This window comes from Cyanistes caeruleus, chromosome 1 (genome assembly GCF_971803275.1).
Source record: "Cyanistes caeruleus chromosome 1, bCyaCae1.hap1.1, whole genome shotgun sequence".
Classification (NCBI taxonomy): Eukaryota; Metazoa; Chordata; class Aves; order Passeriformes; family Paridae; genus Cyanistes; species Cyanistes caeruleus.
In genome coordinates this window covers 95,357,143-95,376,108 of record NC_141701.1, presented here as the reverse complement: position 1 = coordinate 95,376,108, position 18,966 = coordinate 95,357,143, and the positions used below count along the sequence as shown (strand labels likewise).

The following is an 18,966-nucleotide window of genomic DNA, read 5'->3' as shown; positions in this document are numbered from 1 at the left end:
GCTCTCTTCAGATACTGGAAAGTTGTCATCCCATAGATGAGGTTGGTCAGTTGCAGGTGGTGCTTGGTAAAGCCACACAGGCTGTCCCAGTCACTTTCTTACCCTTCCTGTGTTTTGAAGTGACTTGCATGAGGACTTTTTCCATTACCATCCCAGGGATGAGATTGTCCTGACTGGCCTGTAGTTCCCTGGTCTCCTCCTTGCAGATAGGTGTGATTTTTTTTACCTTCTCTTCCCCCTGTCTCCAGTAATAAAAAAATCTCACCCAGTACCATGATCTTTCAGAAACAATGTACTAGTCTTGCAAAGACATCAGCCTGCAACCTCAACACCCCGACACGCATCCTACCTGTGTCACTTGTGTAAATTTAGATATTCCCAAACTCCTGCTTTCCTGTTCTTGGGTACTGCTTCACTCCCTCAGCTTTGCTAGCAGGGCTGAGGAGCTGTAGGGGGCAGACATCACCAGTGAAAGCACATTAAAGCATTATTAACGCAAGAAGGCAAGAGGTGAGTTTAGAGCCATGGTGACAGTTAGTTATTTGGCTTTCACGGTGATGTCCTGCTTTGCTGCCTGCCAGCTCTCTTTCAGTTTCTGTAAGCAAAAAAGTGAGAAATTATGATTTTCTAGATGATGGCCAAGTTGCCAGGTCAGTGCAAAAGATATAAGTGAAAAAATTTTTATAGTGTGACTCAGCTCCCCACTGACTTCAGAATAAACTTTCAGGCTGAGGGGATTTTAATTGTTAGTACAGATACATGATAGCTTGCTTTTTTAGTTTCCTAAGTGGCTTGTAGTACTGGCTGGCATGGTGTGTGCTTAAAGAAGCACTGTTGCCCAGTGCTACCTCCTCAGATGTAATGGATTGTCTAGACAGTTTGCTAGGGAGAAAACTTCTGGTTGCAGCACATTTTTACAATCTTGTTATAGATTCTGGAACACCCAGATTTTGTAGATTTCATGAGTTTTTAAAGGACCGTACCTTTGCATTTAGGTAAGTGGTATGGAATCAACAGTTCAAAAAATGAGCACATCATCAGAGTCAACATCTGCCAGTATTAAAGTTCTGCCATGTTCAGGAGATGGGGCATAGCTTGCAGTCACTTTCTGCTGCTGACTCTCTAACCATATTCCCTAGGAAAGGCAGATGTTGTCACTTGGGAAAGCTGCTCAATTGATATGTTAGGGCCTTCTCTTGGAAATGAGCCTGTTGAGATAACCACACCTACTGCTGTATGCAGTGGGAGGAATGGACAGTGAGGTGACCTGAAGTGCTGAGCTGGGTGGTAGCACTCACTTGGTCCCAATTAAAATGCTGCACGAGGCAGGTGTGTGATATTGGATGTCTAAGCTGTCATAATTTGCTCTGTGAGCTTTATGTGGAGGTCATGCTTAAGGTACAACATGATTATTGTACACAGCCTGATGTATTTTTTCACTACATTTTGTGCCCTACATGCTTTAATAGCTTTATTTATTTAAAAATCACTGGGACTATGAAGTTTCTAGTTTCTAGTAAGCTAGAAATAGGGAATATATTTAATAAATCAGTGCTTCTGAAGGTCTTATAAATAATGCCATTTTAACAAGGCATTTCCTTATGCTGGAGATTGAAAAAACTTTTCACTGAAACATCAGTGCTTTGCCATTTTCATTGCGGTAGAAACGGAAAGCAAAATAAGCCCTTTTCTATTTTGACACAAATGTCATGCTTTTAGCTTGTAATGCAGTACACTGGCCATCCTGGACTGAACAATTTGTAATAGCTTTATTTTCTGAAAAGATTCCCATTTTCTCCCCACTCCACACTCCCACTTGCAAGTGGTGATGCACCAAAGGTTCATTGAAACAGGATTTTACTTTAGGAGGAAGTGACAGAGAAGAGAAATATTAGCCACTCTCCCTTGTTTGTTTGGTTTTGAGAGATGACAAAGGAAATTCTGTTTTGTGTCCCATCTCTGAAGCAGGAAAATGGAGCAGTAGAACCCAGGTATTCCATATCCCATGTGAATCCTGAGCAAGGATGAATTTGGGCAGGGGGCTTAGGTGCTCCTGCTTTCCTGTGTGTTCTTGATCGCCTGTTGCCACCACAAGAAAGGTGCATGCAGTTGGCTCTGTTTAGCTCTCACTGCCCATTTAATTTGTGTCTGTCTTTGCCTCTGAGTGTTTTTAGCCCTGTGAAAACTGGAGCTGAGCGCACCAGTTATACCGGCTGCAAAGCAGTTATCATGGCACTTGGACGAGATACGAGAGACTGAGGTGGAGGCTCCTGCTTGCACAGGTATCACAGAGTGTATTAGTGTGAGCAAAGTGGCTCTGATGGTTTCTTGGTAAGCCAGGCTGCAGACAGGAGAGGGAGAGCCCTCAGTGGCAGCCTGAAACCCACATACTAATCCTTAGGCTCTTTAGGTACTGCTGGTTGCCCATCTTTTAATGTTAAGTGTGATTTCTTTTCCTGACTTGGGATGGAGAAATATCTGAAATCTCAGTGTTTTCCATAACAGAAAAAGGCATCCTGTCTGGTTCCATCCACAGCTTGCTGAGTGGCCTGCAGAAGCTGAAGGCAAGCCAGTGTCTCTCCATGAATTGTAAAGGGCCTGAATCTGAGGCTCAGTCTGGTGGGTTGGACTTCAGATCTCAAGTCTGATGAGATGAATAGTGCCTTCTGTGGTGCTGACATCAGCACTGTGTCAGGGAAAGCTGCCTGCCTTGTGAAGTTTTATTTACTTACAGATTTTCTTTTGCAATAGTAACTTCACAGCTAGCTTTATATATTTTTATTTTTTGAATCATATTTTATGAACCAAGGTGTGTTGAAGAACAAACACCAAACGACCCTTCTGGTGTGTATGCCAAGTTGTCACTTCTGATGTTTGGCAGTTAACAGATGCCCAAAGAGTGACTTACAAATGCTGAAGAGAAGTAACTTGTTTACAAATTATTTGTCAGTTCTTTTCCTGTGTGTTGGGGAGGTGGTCACTGTTATGGGAAATGGCAGTAAGGATGTGTGATGGGAATGCTGCGATGGAGCAGATTTGGCCTATGTGTCAACTGTGCTCATCTGTGCTGAGATGTGACAGTTTTCAGAGACAGGCAGTACGTCATCTTCCCCCTGCCTTCCAGCTTGATACTTTTTTACTGTTGCATGTACCTGATATAGATTATTTCAGATTGCATTAGATATTGGGGCATATTTAGACATTTAATGGTGTGGCAGCGCAGTGTAGAACAGTGCTGGCTTATAGCCACATTCCAGATTGCAACCAGGACTGCTGGAGGGTTGTACAGGACATTGTGTCAAGAAACAGACAGAATTTAGGTGGAGGATGCATCTCCCAAAGCATCTCCCTTTCACTTCCAAACACACTACTTCATTAAAGCTGATGAAAAAAATCTTACAATGTAAAAGTTTCTTTTCTCTTTGTGCAAAGAAAAGTTAGTGTTGGAGCTGCCTTTTCAAATAATGATTTAAATTACCAAGGAAGAAATATGGGAATAAGATAAATTATTTTCTGTCTTTATTGAAGAAAGTTTGGTTCATGTGGGGACATGTGTAAATGGAATAACTATATTTTAGTAATGATCCAGTTAAATTACATTTTTTATCATCTTAAAAAATTAATTAAATGGTCAAATATTGCATTAGTTTTACTCGTAACTTATAACAAGCTGTTTGGGTTGAAAATTGATTTAAAATAGAAGTGCAAAATGACTTAATTTAAATTATAAAAAGTTAAATGAACTGCAGTGTTTGTTCTGAGGGTTCATTTTGTGGAAATGTTTCTTCTTAAAAAACAAATGAAGTGGATATTATTTTCAGATAGATTTTTAGTAAAAATAATTTACTCTTTTTTTCTTATTCTTTTTTACTCTCAGTCATTATTCAAACACACAAGAACAAAGCAGATGTTACTCATCTCCAATCAGTTTCTTGTTGTTAGAATAAATGAGATATTTTTACTAAGCAGAGCGGAATAAATAGAAAAATGGTACTTGCAGAAGCAGACAAAGCCTTCTAAGCTCTGGCTCCAATGCACCAGCCAGTAATTCTTCAGATGTAGTATTTGACTCATTAAAGCTATGCAGTAGTGATTTAAATGATGTTAATAGGTTGGCAAGTATAGTCCTCATTAGAAGGGTGCATAATCACATTTCAAAATTTGATTTTGTTTTATGCTTCAGAGCAAATGTTTTTAGCTTCAGAATGTTATCTTGTAGCTAAGAGAATGGTGTGCAGTCTATCTGTAGGAGGAGGTGACATAACACTGAGCAAGGTTGGGAAGAAAGGATGTAACTTAGCTCTTCATGAAAAACTCTGCTTCCTGTGTCATCTCAAATCAGCAGCAGAAAAGGTGTTATTTTTTGGTGAATTGTGAATTTATGGTGAGGGGCAGGGTGTACACAGTCTCCCTCCAAACACTTGGATTACTAGTAAACAGCATGTTTCTCTCCTTGTGGAGTGGACAACTATAGCACCATTATTCCTGAAGTTATAAAGGTCTCCTTTCAGATGCATTTATTATGTGCCCTACTTTCTCTTTGCTCTGCTCTGTCATCAGTATGCATTACATATCTGCATCAGGATCCTATGTCCCCTCCCATGGGTGGGGGAAAGAATCCAAATCCCAGAATTCAGTTCTGACAGATTTATTTTTACTTGCATTGTACGTTTGCAAAAAAGTGTCTTGTTCATCCTGACCGATTCCATGGAGAAATTAAAATCTGTGAAAAGAAGACAGATCTTGAGTATCTTATGGACATATTTTTTTATTTTTAAAAGCTGCTTAAAGCTGTCTTTTTTACTATTACCCATTGCAACTCAGAAGTCTGAAGAGAATTTAGGAGATGGAACATTTTAAATATTCAGAACATCTCTGTTTCTTTGTGTAAGGTATGAGTGTCAGGATTTTTTCCCATCAAAATCTGGACCAGTGCTGCTGTTTTTAAAATACATAGACTGCTTTGGTGTTACACACACTTCAGTAGCCCTTGCAAGTTTGCTACGTTTTTTTGTGTGTGCATGTGTGTGTGGCTAATCTTTAAAACTTGACATTTGTCTCTATGATAATAAAAATTATGCCATCCTCTCCTTTCTTAAAGTGGCTTTTTAGTAGGTTGCTTTATAAGTGTCACAAACTGCAGTTGTTGCTAGGTAAATTTTTTCCCCTCCTTATCTCCAGTTTGCATAGCCTTTGGAAAAAAACTAGTTGCTGGTCTTGAAATTCTCTGCTTCCCATCACCCCTATTTTTTTTGTTCATTTATACAAACCATGACAAACTTGCAGTGACTCCTTACTTATGTCAGTGTTTTCCACTGCTGCCCTTTCTTGTCTTTGCACCCCTTGGCATGTAAAAATCAGGAGCAGTTATTTTAAGAAAATGTCTTTTGCATTAGATTTTTTACTGTGTCTTCAGAGATGGTATTTACTCCCTAATGCCTTTCTTCACCCCCTGTTGAGAGTAGGTTGTAGTAGAACAAGTAGCTGCACTTAGGGAATAGAGCAAACTTAATATGGAAATGGCTTAAAATAGTCTCGTACATAAGTTCCTCATTTAATTTTTGTGTACGGTAGATGTTAAAGAACTGATCATTCTTTAAAGAAATTCACTATTTCTTCACAGCAGAACTCAGAAATGTAATGAGGATTTTGTGGATAGGATTGTTGTTTGCAGCTCATTGTTTATGGTTCACCTGTCGTCATTCTTCACATCCCTTGTGCTCCTGAGTACAAAATGTGAAAGGGACAACAGCAGTGGAGGGCAAATCCCAGAATCCCTTGGACAGGGATAAAAGGATGGTGCCCTGTGGTGGCAAAGTCATCTCTCTGGTGAGCACTTCCAGTGCACTCTCTTCTGCTTGTTTTGGTTTGGAGGTCTTTTGTTGTCCTGTTTAAAAGTAAAAATATAAGTAAAATGTTTGTAAAGGGGCATAATAGCGAAAGTCTTTTGCCTCTAGCAATGGCTGGGTGCCAGGATGCTTTGCAGCAATACTGAAGATATTCTTGATCCTCTTTTCCCCCCACTCATTCTTGCCCCCTCACTTGTACTGACAGAACAGGGATTATGTTTTGAGCCAAATAAGTGAATCAATCTTGCTTAAAATGCAGGCTTGTTCTTTTTTTTGTGTGTGTAAAATCTTAAAAAAAGAAAGAAAAAAGCACACATTTTGTGGCTTCAGTGGGAAATGCTTCAGGGAGCTAAAGAGTTGTCCTGTTAGAGATTGAAGGGGATAAGAGGAGCTTAAACTTCTGCTGGGAAATGTGAACAATTTGTGAATGCACACCTATGTCACCAGCAAACTCATCATGACAGAACCACTTACTTAAGTCAACTGCCTTTTGATCTGCGTCTTGAAGGTTTGTTAGCTTTGGAGCAGTGAGCTGCAGGCACAAGGTGTTCAGAAAATGTGGTATTCAGAAGTGCACCTTACATAAAAAACAGTGCTCTTGTCAAAACAGGGATTTATCTCTGGTCAAACTAAACAGCTGGGAAGTTGAAGGGGAAATTCTGTTTTAGGGAAGATCTGTCTCGCTTGGCTCCTCCAGTTACAAGTGCTGTAATCAGTAAGGCAGTCTACAAGCACTGAAGTGAAACTCTCTACTGGTCTCTTGTCTTGTAAATTCTTTCTGCTAGTGCAGTGGAAATTCCTGCTGTTTGGTGTCTGTATACAGTAATTTAGATCTGTGCAGACTTGTTGTAAATAGAATGAGTTTTGGTTTAATTGTTGTGAGGGGACACTGCAGGCACAGAGGTTCTGGAAAAACTGCTACCAGAAATCCTTTTATTCCTTTTTCCCTAGAAAGTTGCATGGAGATTGGAATTACTGCCAACTTCCCCTATATATATATATATACACATGTTTATTTATTTATTTATTTATTTATTTATTCTAAATAGCAGATGAATTTCCATAGTCACCTTTACATTTTTAAGTTTCAGTATGCTTAAATGATACTTATGGTAGCAAACAAAAAGTTACAAGTTGAGATTTTTTTGCTACTGCCGGCCAGAACTTTGTGAATTGATTTTTGGTGATAAAGGTTGTCACCAGTGAATGGTCAGGTCTTCAGAAATACATATACATAAATTATTTTAATGAATTTGGTCAAAATTGGTCAGAATGCAGGAGATGCTTCCAGACCTGAGTGGATAGCTTCATGACCCACTGCCATAGGACATGGAAAAACTTAGTGGAAGGTCCTTACTTTGAACCAGAGACATTAAAAGCTTAAACTGATTTCCCAAATCCCATCTATATGTTTGCCTCTCTCTTCATCCTCCCTCAGATTTCCCAAAGTCTTTCTTTTTATTCTAGCATAGAGCAAAAATCGAGAAATAAGTTTTTATTTTTTTGAAAAAAGGATTCTTTTTCACCAGCCTAGCCTATTATTATTATTAACTAAAATAGATATTTGAAAGGAAGCTCTATGAAATAGAGTAGACTGTGCCATCATTTTGAGATATTAGCATCTTTGTAATGCAGTTTAGATAATGAAAGAAAACTTGTCTGACATTTTCCTGTGTGTTACAGGGACTGGGCAGAGGAGAGAGGTCAGTGAAAAAAAGAGGTGAAAGCTTCCTACAGTTTTCTCTATGCTTGTGATCACTTTAAAGTATTCAACTATTGATACTAAAATGGGTTATTCTGAGGTTAAATGAGGTCGTGGCCAAGAGATGTTTAGCAGGCCATATCACATTGTTTTAGCAGAGAAGGTAGCTGCACAAGGCATTCTTCTGTTTGGATGCTAAATTACTAGGGCCAGTTTTGGGGCTAGAATTTGTCTTTGCTGGTGGTGGATTACCTAGAAAACAAGGATTGAACTTGCCCCCAAAAATCCTAAATGAGGAGATGAATTTGTATTTTTATGAAGAGTGTTTAGCTCTGTGTTATGTACATACCTACACATGCATTTATGCATGTCTGACTTTGGTGTCTGAAAAAAAAAATCACAAATGCCTTCTTTTGTGGTGTCTTCACAATAGAAGAGATAGGGTCTCAGGTAAGTCAAGCTCAGACAAGGCTGAAGAAGAGGGATGACTTATTAGAATCTTTCTCAGAAATCTGCAGTTCAAAAGATGGTAAAGTCTTACCTGGCAGTTACTTCCAGAATTTCTGGGAGTAACTTGCTGCATTATACATGCAACCTGGCATTGTAATCTCTGGCACAGTAGAATCTGAGTCAAACTGCATCTGGGCTAATGCACAGCTTAGTTTTGTAATGTTTAGAAGAACTTTTATTCATTTCTTTAATTACAGTCTTTAAATGAGAAAGCGGATATTGTTTCTAATATTATAGTAGTCTTGATATCTTCTGAGACTTAAGCTGCAAAGAATAAGTTTCAGTACTATTCAAAATAAATTAAACTGTTTTTATATAGAGTTTATAACTCCCAACTAAAAGAATTTTAGAGTCAAGGCTGCCTGCTCTGCAATGCTTAACTTACTCCATTTTAGTCTTTTTTGGAGGCCTTTGTGTACTGCCTGCTAGGACTGTGGGTGATATCTTCGATAAACTATGCAGATGATAGTGTAAAATATTGTTAAAATTATTGTAAAAATAGAAACTTGGTACTACATGTTCTTCTTGCTGTGACTTTCTCATCATCCCTGCTTATCTTGCTGTCAGAAAAAGAAGTCTCTTTCTATAGTTAGCATAGGAAGGCGTATCTGGCCAAAAGAAGAGTGAGCTTATCTCTTATCTGCCGCCTCCATCATTGGCACAGTTGGGAGCAAAGGCTTGACTTCACAGCTCTGCTTGCGCATGAACGGTTGGAGTGCTTCTTTAGTTTGACTTGCTCTGGGGTTTTTGATGCTCCTGGTGTAGGAGGTGACCAGAATCAGGAGTACTTGTGGTGAAAGCAGAGGCTGCCCAGAGTCATCAGAAGTCTTCTGGGGCATTCCCTGGGCTTCCCATTTCACTGCCACTGCTGCAACTTTAGAGGAGGATTTCCTCCTGAGGTCCATGCTCATTCTGAGTCACATGACTTCTAAAGCTGTTCATGCTGCTTTCACTCCACCTTTCAAATACAGAGCTTATTTCTGTAGCACTGGATCCTTTGGGCCACAGCTGTCTTATTCCAGTGGATTTTCAAGCCCCATTATCTGCCTAGTTATTAGGCTGTTTTCCTTCATGGGTCGTAAGTCAGCTAATTGCTGCTTTTGCCTGCTGTTGAGACAATCTCATGGACACAGTGAAAGCATAACACTCTTCTAAGAAGAACAGTCAGTACATTGGAATGGAAAGGAGAGAGACTTCTATACTGAACAGGCAAGAGTAGAAGTAACACAGTAGGGAGTTGCAGTAGTGATGCTACTGGAGAAGCCAGTCTTTACAGGGCAAATATAGTGCTGTAAGAACCTTGATTTAGCTGTATCTAGCCTAAAGTTAAATGCCCAGCTCTTGTAGCAATATTAGCGTGTGTGTGGTGGTTGTCTTTTTTTCTTCTCCTAATCTTATTGGCCTGCTAGTACAGCAGGAATAGAGACACAGTTCTTCCTCTCAGCTGGACTTGGGAAGCAAAGAATTTGGTTAGCATATGTTGCACAAGGTACAGTGGTATGGGGGTTGCATATGTACCTGCTGCAAGATTGCCTCAAAAGCATCTTCCATCTGGAGAACCCCAATAAATGTCCTTGCCTTGGAAGAGAAGTCCAGAGTATTTTTCTGTACACTTTTTGTTTGAGGGACTGGGGTAGAGTTTGCTTCTGGCTGCCCCCAGGTTGGTTACCTCATTCTGCAGTGATGTTCAGAGATGGCTGAGCTGAGCTGTACTGCTCCATGAGAATTGGCCAGCTGAGCTGCCACTCACCAGCAGTTTTGAAGCCCAGCATTTGGAACCTTGTTCACAGATACCTTACTTGCTAAAACTTCCTCTATATTAGAACAAAAAAAACCCAAAAAACAAAGAAACAAAAAAACCACAATAAAACAAAAACAAAACTTTGTTCTCCCCTGCTTGTTTTTATGATTTTGGTTTCTTTTTCATGCTTACAGCATCAGCAGTGCTGTGGGGAAGAGGCATGTATGTGTGTACATGCATATTTAGATATAAACACACAAATTAAAATGTTGACAGGGCTGGTATCAGTGCAGCACAACTGATGTAAACAATTCTGCATCCTTTTGTAAGACAGTGGAAATTCTCAAAGATGAGGTAAAGGTCAACCTAATTTTGTGGGTTTATATAACTGCATTTTTCTCTAAATTTTTTTTCTTCTTCTCTGTGAGACTCCCATAAGCTGAAGCTGTGTACAAAGCAAATTACACTGCAGATAGCACAGTGAAGGCTGTCAGCTGCACAGAAAGTGCCCAGGGTATGCATATTTTGATTTAGCTTTTCATTCCTATTGTCATGTGTGTTGTTAGCAGCAGGGGTAAAACTTTCAGAATAAATTGTAACATTTAAAATGCTGCTCTTTAATGGTCACAAAATGGTCAAGATAGCTGTTATTGCTAATTATCTCTGGTGAGGACCACTGTGCTAAGTGGTATTCAAAGGTTCCGGTAAACCAAAGGCTGTAAAACGAGGGAAATAGCACATTAATGGGAAAGGCAAGGTATTAAGAAATGGAGTGTGGATTATTTGACTTTTTCATATGTACTAGTGCATTCGTGTCAGATTTTTTTGAAGTAGTTGTAACTCACATGTGTGTCTTAACCACATGTAAAATGTAATTGCTAATTACCTTTGGTGAGGAGGTAGAGTGGACCCAGCAGAGCCCAAAGGGGAAGGATAGAGGAGTTGCTGATGCTTGTAGGTGTGTGCTGGCGGACAGTGTGGAATATGAGTGAGAAGCCCTGGATGGGCAGGATAGCGCTGAAACAATGTCAGCTCACTTATGTGTAGTGTTTTTGAGAAGGAGAAAGAAGAATGGGTAATAATCCTGATGGGAGGGAAAAAACATGAACCTGATGTGACAAAACAGAGACCCAGCACAGAGGATTTTAGAAGCTTGTGAAACTGCATAAAATAAGGCAAAGAAAACCAAGGCAAGTGCCTGCCTTCAAACTAGAGAAGATGACTGAGGGGAGATAGGGATAATGTTGATGTAGAGGAGATTTCATCAGACTTGAACTTCTAATCTCAAGTATTCTGTCTCCCATCAAGTACTGAAAACTCCACTGAGCTTTTAAAAACAAAGATTCTTTGTGTGAATCTTCAAGGTGTGTGTGGGTCAGTCTTTCATCCTTTTTCTATGTGATTTAAATTTGACATTTTCTCCCTTTCAAATGAAAATCTGCTGGTTACTTTTTGTCGACTAGGACTCATGCTGAGTCTTAGGGAGAACCAGATACTAAGAGGAATGGCTTGAATGAGCTGACATTAGTCTAGATGTGGCCAAGAGAAGCCACTGTATATCAAGAGATGTCAAAAATGGATTTCATTGGAAGAGAGTAATTTGTTTGGTATAGGCTGAGGTGGTATTTTCAGAAGAGGTTTGAGACCCTCCAGAATGTTTTGCTCCCATCTTGCATGGGCTAGAGAGGAAAAAGTGGCAATGTTTGGGTTCAGGTCAGTGTGAAGACCAGATAGGAGGGAATGTTCGCAAGATGCTGAAGTAGTATAGTGACAGGGCTGAGCAGATACGTAAAAGTAACTCAGAATTTGAGGAATGAAGAGCATTGTCTGTTTATAGACAATGTCCTTTCAAAAATACAGTGGTTTGGATTAGAGCCAGAAGTTTTTTGCTAAGCTCTCCTTTCTTCTCTTTTGTACCATGAGTGAAAGATAACAAGTCCCTTCTCAGTCTCGGTGAATGTAAAAGAAATGCTGGCTTCAGATGTAGCATTTGCAGGTTTCTGTCAGTTCTTAAAAAAGGAGGAAAGAAAATCTAAATGTATCAGTTCTCACTGTCTGTCCGTAATGCTGCTTCCTTTATTCTTTCTGGAAGGAAAGGGAAACGTGCCTAGCTGGATATGTGGATAATGAGAGTAAGAGAAAAAGTTTTGGATCACCCAGTAACAGTCATGCATTGTCTTACTGCCCTTGTCACCCCAGTTATTTCCTATGTGTGCTGTGGGGTACTCAGGAATTTCAGAACAGAGCATCAGAGAAGCCCAGGTTCTTACTGGGAGCTGCTCAGAATGAACAAGGTGAGGAGTGCTAGCCAGCATGTTTCTCTTCAATCCTGCTGCTGTTTTTAGATGAGACAGCTGAAATCAGGATTGCCAGGGAGACAGATAATGCCTGAGGCAAATGTCTGAGGATTTGCTGGAGCTGAAGAACTGTAAGTGTAAAAGTCTCCTTTTCAGAATCCACTGCCTGGGCCCAACCTCTTGTGGCAGGTGCCTTGCAAGTCCTCTTTAGAGAATGTGGCAAAATTTATTTTTAAGATGCCACAGCTGAGTGCAGGACCTGTGTATAGCTTTGAGCACTCACAGGGAGTATGAGAGGTCTGAGTTAGTTTCTCTTGTCAGCCTGGGGATACAAGTCTGCATCTTCCAGCTGTCCAAAGAGTTGCCCTTGTTGCCGGGCTGGGATGAGCAGCAGCATCATATTTGCCTGCAGCTCAGAGCTGAACCCCTTTTACAGCAGAGACCACGAGTTCTGGAGACCAGCAGAAGAGCAGATGAGAGCGAGAGTGTTGTACTGTAGCCCAGTGGCTGAGACACACAGGCAGCACAGAGAATTGCAGGTTGTGGCTCCTGCATCTTCAAAGCATGTAAATTTTACAGGAAACAGACCATGGATAAGAATCTGAAATAATTCCCAGCCATGACTGCATTTTGTAACTGTTCCAGGTTGGATATATTACTGTTATCAGGCTCTTTCATAGCATCTGAGCCAGGTTTTGGATTGCAGTGTTGTTGAGGGAGGTGCTGGACATCTGACTGCTCGGGCTGGACTCCTTTGATAGTGTGACAGGAGCAGGTCAGGTGGGAGGCACTGTGCTCCACAGCCAGATGATGAAAATTGGATGTCCTTTGAACAGCACCACAGTCTAACAAAATATAAGAATTAACTGTGTATCAAGGGGTAGGAGGATTAACTACTGAGTCATCTGTTTAGAAGGGCACTCAGGGGTAGAGACTGACTGCTCAGCGTGCTCTTAGGAGTTAGTGAGCAGTGTTTTTCATACAGGAGGTCAAGAGTTTAATTACGGACGGCAGTTTGCATGAGTGACTGTGATGTGGTGGTGTTCACAAAGAGTGGGAGACAGGGTAAAACCAGCAGCTTTCCTAAGAAGAGTTTATTTCCTTGTCAAAACTGTACAAAGGCCTCAAATGCAAACTCTCCCACCTTGCAAGGACAGGCAGTGGGAATTGCAAGCTTTTCCTTGACCTCAAAACTAGGAAGGAACCAACCAAAAAGAAGGAACTGGGTCAGATGCCTAAGGACAAGTGTAAGTGACTAGTGCAAGGATGTAGGTTCAGAATTAGAAAGGTCAAGGCACAAAATAAGATGCTAGTAAGAGAAATTGAGAGCTACAGTAAATAATTTTTAGGATGTCAAAGTCTTTGCTTCACTTTCCCTAAAGGAACTAGCATGGTAGCTGGCTTGGTATAAAATGTTTCTTGACTAAAAATAATGTAACTGTTTGGACCTCTGTGTCATCCTCACTTGAAAGTTGATACTGTGGACTCTTCTTTGTGTCACTTGGCATCTATCCCACACCAGAATCTTGAATTTACTACTTGCATTTTGGCCCGACTGGTAATAACGATTGTTATTTACAATGCTGTCTCTGCCTGCTTTACATTTTTCATATATGACATGCGAAGTGCCTCCCAGAGGAGGTCTTTTAATCTCATCCTTCTTAACCCTCCAGCTGTGTAGAGTTTTCTCCAGTCAGTGCACAAAAAACCTACTGAGCTGCTCCTTCCCCCAGCATTAATAGGATTTTCCAACATAAATCTCTCATCTATCAATGGATTAACATGCTTGAAATGCAACTCACTGAGTAGTTTAAAAAGCTCAGCCATGGGTAATGAAATACAGCACCTTTCACCACAGTAATGCCAATTCTGATCCACACAGGATCAGAGTTACTAGGAGTTACTGCTTGAACTGCATCAGCTGAGTGTGGTTACAAACCCACATCAGGGATTTCTTGCAGGCCAGAATGGAGTGAGCTGTGCAGGCAGTGCCTTCCCGTTTCAGGGAGTAGAAAGATATGCATCCACATTTAACTTAGACAGTTTTTAAGATGTTTGCTAGAAATAAATGGTGGTACAGTTGGATTTCTTTTTTTGTCCTTTTAAGGAAAAGATAGATGGGGGGCAAAAAGCCTAATATGATAATTATTATTCATACTTTTCTTCAAACATGAATAATGTTTGCAATAATATATATAACTTTGTTCAGTTCTCAGATGACATAGTCTGGGGCACTGATTGGTGTCCTCTGCCTGTCTTCTTGGTATAGGACTGGATTGTACACATGTGAATTTTGTTCTGTTTTTAAAACTACTTTTTTTTTTTTTAAGCATTCAAAAGATATTTTTTTGCATATACCTGTCACTGTATTCAGCAGTGTCAACATTTTTTCTTTAAAAAAATATCACTCCCATTACAGAACTAATGTGTTTGGATCCCCTTGAGAAGGGAGACACTTGGAAAAATGAGTCACAGTTTATTTCCAGACCTTGAAGTGATGGGTGTGTGACATTTTTCCCCCTGAATTTTTGAAACCATTTTTCAAAGAAAATGAACTTTAGTCTTGGTTAAAAAGGCTATGTGGCAAAACATTCTAGCATTTCAAATAAGGGCTAGGAAGCTACAACCCTTACAGAAAGTCAGGTGTGTCATTCTCAGCCTTTTTTTTTTTTTTTTTTGGGCAATGCAGAGTGTGGCAATGTGTAGCATCCTAAAATAGACTTCTGCATCTGGAGATTACATCTGTTAAACAGAGCAATTAGTGATTATATATTGGGTTGTTTTTACAATAACTCAGATGTTTTTCTGCAAAACTATTACCAAGGTTATGATTGCTCTTACCTCTTTTGTCTTCTCTTCCCTTCTTTCTTAACTATATTACCAAGCAAAATTTATAGCAGAAATCAGAACTTAAAAACTACAGTGAAATGGAGATTACTAGCATCATGATAGTTTTGAGCAAAAGAGAACCTCTGTGCAAGTAATTAGTTCTGCTTCAGCTGAAATCCTGTTTCACACAGTTTTCTCTTCTGTGCTCAAGTGTTTGCATGGATCCATGGATTTTGTAGCTTGCCTCACGATAGTTGTGGGAATGTTGGCTTTTTTGGTTTCATGAACTTCATAAGCTTCCGCTCTTTCCATGTAGTTTTAGTTCCTTGCTGTCTATTATGAAAATGAACTGGGGTAACTAGGATTTGGATTTTAGGATGGGTATTTCAAAAAGGATCCTTGAGCACATGGAGAACACAGGAGAAAAAATAGAGTGTATGCAGGGCAGATGTGACAGCTGGTAGGAAGGTTTAATGAGTGAAGGGCCATGGGCCCTTCATCTTCAAGAAGGAAAGCCTTCACAAAGCTCCATCAATTTATTCTATTCTTGTGTCTGTGAATTCTGAGGCTGAGGGGCCACTACTATAAAATACTGAAAGTCAACATTTACATTGACAGTGGTTTTGCTCCAGGTCATTTCATTCAATTCTTGGTGATGGCAGACAATGCTGCAGGTTGGGTATAGCTCCTGGCCAGTTGTCCTTCTCTTGGGGTGGCAAAATAAAATGATTCGTCTGGGTGTAGTCAGAAGTTGTCCTGAGCTGTGGGTTTGCCAGGTACTAAAAAGAGAATAGTTAATAAAGGGTGTCTGAGGGTCAGACTGATATTGATATGAAGGTATGAAGAGATGCAGAAAATGAAAGTAATAGGTGTGTCTGTGTATCCTCAGGCAGCTAAGTGTCTGTATTCCCATCTCACTGAATTTTATTATAGCGTTAGTTAATGGAGGTTGATGTCTTCCTTACTTGAGTTAGCAGTGGGACTGTTTCTGTAGCTTTCTTGACTACTTCTGAAGTAGCAGCAACAGAAATCTTCTAGTGATGTGCTGTGTGTTGCACAGATTTGGGCTAGTTGTAACATCCCTGTTGTGACAGTAGTTCATCATGTTGGTAGTTCAGAGAGTCCAGTTGGTCTGAAGTAGGCCCTTCTGAGAAAGAAAGGCAGGGACAACACCTGCTAACAAATAGTTATTGTAGCATTTTTGTTAAAAATGAGGTTATTATATTGCTATACAGTCAGTTACTATAGGGCTGTGTATTTTATTATTCATCAATAAGACAACTACATATCTTCCAGTGATACACTGTTAATGTGCCAAGCAAATGCCATGGTTGGTTTGTTCCTTCTCTCCTTCCCTCATGAGGGGATATTGTGTTTTGTGGCTGAGCGTTTTGTTGTGATGGATGCAGAAATGGGTGCTCAACCTGCACTCATTGGTGCTGGCAAAGGCAAGAGGAAAGTTTTGTCCTAGGAGTGAAAGTGGTGATGTCTGTGAGAGGCTTTTTCTAGGAAAAATCTTGCCTCGGTCTTGTACCTGTCTCAGTAAAACTGTAGCAGCTGCACTGGCATCTTGCCCTTCACCACAGGCAGATGCACTGCACCACAGAACAGAGCTGTGGACTTCAGGTGACCTAAGTATGTAGGATTGAGGTACTTGGAAGGCAAAGATAATATGACCCAAGAGAAAGAATGCTTGCACTGCAGTGCTTGGGGCCTCTTATTAACACTGGAAGGTTTTTGTAAAACATTTCCTATGCCAGCTCCCTTAGAGCAGTATCCAGAGTCCTTCATGTTTGATATAGGAAGGTATTTTTGAAATGCTTTCTTTTGAAAAGTTATCTCTGTGAATACTTTGTTGGCTTGCAATCCTTTGTTTTCTTGTTTCTTTATCAAACACTCCCCAAAAAATGTTTTTGAAATCAGGACTATTATTCATTATTTTTCTTGTTGTTTCTGTGGGTTTTTTTTTTTGAGGAGGTTGGGGGTGATTGTGTGTGTTTGGTTGGTTGGTTTGTGTTTATTTTTTTTTAATCTAATATTTTTTATTTTAAATAGAAAATTTTAATTTTCTATTAACCCCTTCCACCAAAGACTGTGGCTCCCTTATGCTTCCCAGTTCTCAGTTCCACCCTGATTAACTTGGAGTTGGTGGGAAAACATATTTAATTCTTCTTGCATTCCTGTTCTGTTGCAGATTTTGACTTGAACTATTTTTGGCATTGGAGCAAGTTTACAGACTACGTGCAGTGCGTCCTCACCTTCACTGGTGTGACTGGTTACATCACTTACCTGTGGCTGGACTCCTCCCTCTTTGTGGAAACGCTGGGCTTCCTTGCTGTGTTCACCGAGGCCATGCTGGGCGTCCCCCAGCTGTACCGCAACTACCAGAACAGATCGACAGAAGGAATGAGGTACAGTGCTTGTCCCACATCAAACACGTGTGTGTGCCTTCGTGTGTGCTGTCTCTGCAGTGTGGGAATGCTTTTCCACGAAAGGAAATGTCATCTCTACCATTTTTACTTGAAAACACAGCAGCAATCAGAGTAGACTTTCTCTCAGTAGGAGCCAGTGCAGCACTGCTGAAGGCAGTGAGAGTTCCACAGCACCTCTGAAGTCTAACCCTTTATCCAAATCCAGCTGGAGAGTTCCAAGGTGAAAGAACATGTTCTAGTGAAGTAAACATGTGAAACCACTGCTGTTGCCATTAGCAACATGTTGTAGTTCTACTCAAGCTGTGCTACGCTGGTAATTAGAAATGGTCTAAAGAGATCTTGCATATCAAAAGTAATGAAGGGGATGAAAGTGTTTTGAGCCTGCAGCCTATAACTGTCAGTGTAACTCACATAATTAACTTTTTCTCATGTGTCTGCTCATCACTTCTTCATACTCCATTACATTTGTAGGGAATGACATCAGTATTTATTTTTGTGTCAAAGCTTGAAACTGACATTTACAAAAGCTCCAATAGGACTTTTACAGTCATGACTGTAAAAATATGGGACAGAAAACTTTAATCATGTGCCCACTCTTGAGTCATTAAATCAGATTATCTTTTCACACTGTTTATTGGATAACTCAGATGGTAGCATTAAGATTACAAAGGCAACTTGTGGAGCTTTTTGAGAGAGAAAACCTTCACTCATGTGGTGCATCAGTACACTGGTCTGTAGAAACAGTACAGCAGCAAATTCAGTTCATAGAGTTCTGTGATCATTTGTGACTCTGTCTTCTCTTTCATTGTTTCATTATGATTTCTGTGCATTCCTTTTAAAATTTCCTGGGACAATTTTTACTTTGGTCAAAACAATTAACCATGCTATCCCCAAACCAAAGCAATTCTCTCCTCTTTTCACGTTGTTCCCTGCGCTTGTTTGGCTTGAGCATGCTTATACTAGCTACTTTGAGATCTTTTTTATCTTGAAATGTTCAGAAATCTGCCTTGATGCTTCAGGCATTTTCTGATTTGGAGTCCCTTTGGTACGTAATGAGTCAGGAATTGCTTCCAAAATATTGGGGCATTTTTCATGCACCCACTGTTTTAGAAAATTCTGTACCTGTGATATCCAGAAGGCAACTTATCTACTAGACCTTTTTTGTGCTCTGGTTTGACTTTTTCTTTTTTTTTTTTATCTGTGAATCATAATGCTGTATTAATGATGGCCACTGGTAGTGTTTTGCTTTTCCTTAACTCGTTCTTGAGGATGTTTCAGTTTTCCTATTTCTTGTATGTGCTCTTAGCGAAAGGATTAAAAAAAACCCCTTTGCTCTTTGTAAACTGCTAAGCATAGAATTGCAGAATTCTCATCTGAAAGTGCTTGGCAAAAGAGTGCTGTATTTAGTCAGGAGAAGATAGCATAAAAGCTCATGTTTCCTTGCCGTGGAACAGAACCACGTCAAGCATAGCCACGCTCCATATCACTTGTGCCCATGGTTCCAGAATGCATTCCCCTCTCTGGTTCCACTCTTGAAGCAGTACTCTGTGTGGCATTGGACATTGATGGGTCTAGGCACTGATGAGGTAATGCACACCTTTGTGCT

General features: G+C 40.1%; 1 protein-coding gene across 4 annotated transcripts in view; it reads left to right on the top strand.

Moving 5' to 3' along the window:
- SLC66A2 (solute carrier family 66 member 2) overlaps positions 1 to 18,966 on the top strand; it is a 64,642-nt gene that overhangs the window by 25,005 nt on the left and 20,671 nt on the right. For all 4 annotated transcript variants that reach the window (XM_086843160.1, XM_086843146.1, XM_086843153.1 and 1 more), the window contains one exon: positions 17,123 to 17,339. In XM_086843160.1, coding sequence (XP_086699286.1) covers positions 17,123 to 17,339 — 217 coding nt within the window. The remainder of the gene's footprint in view (positions 1 to 17,122; positions 17,340 to 18,966) is intronic.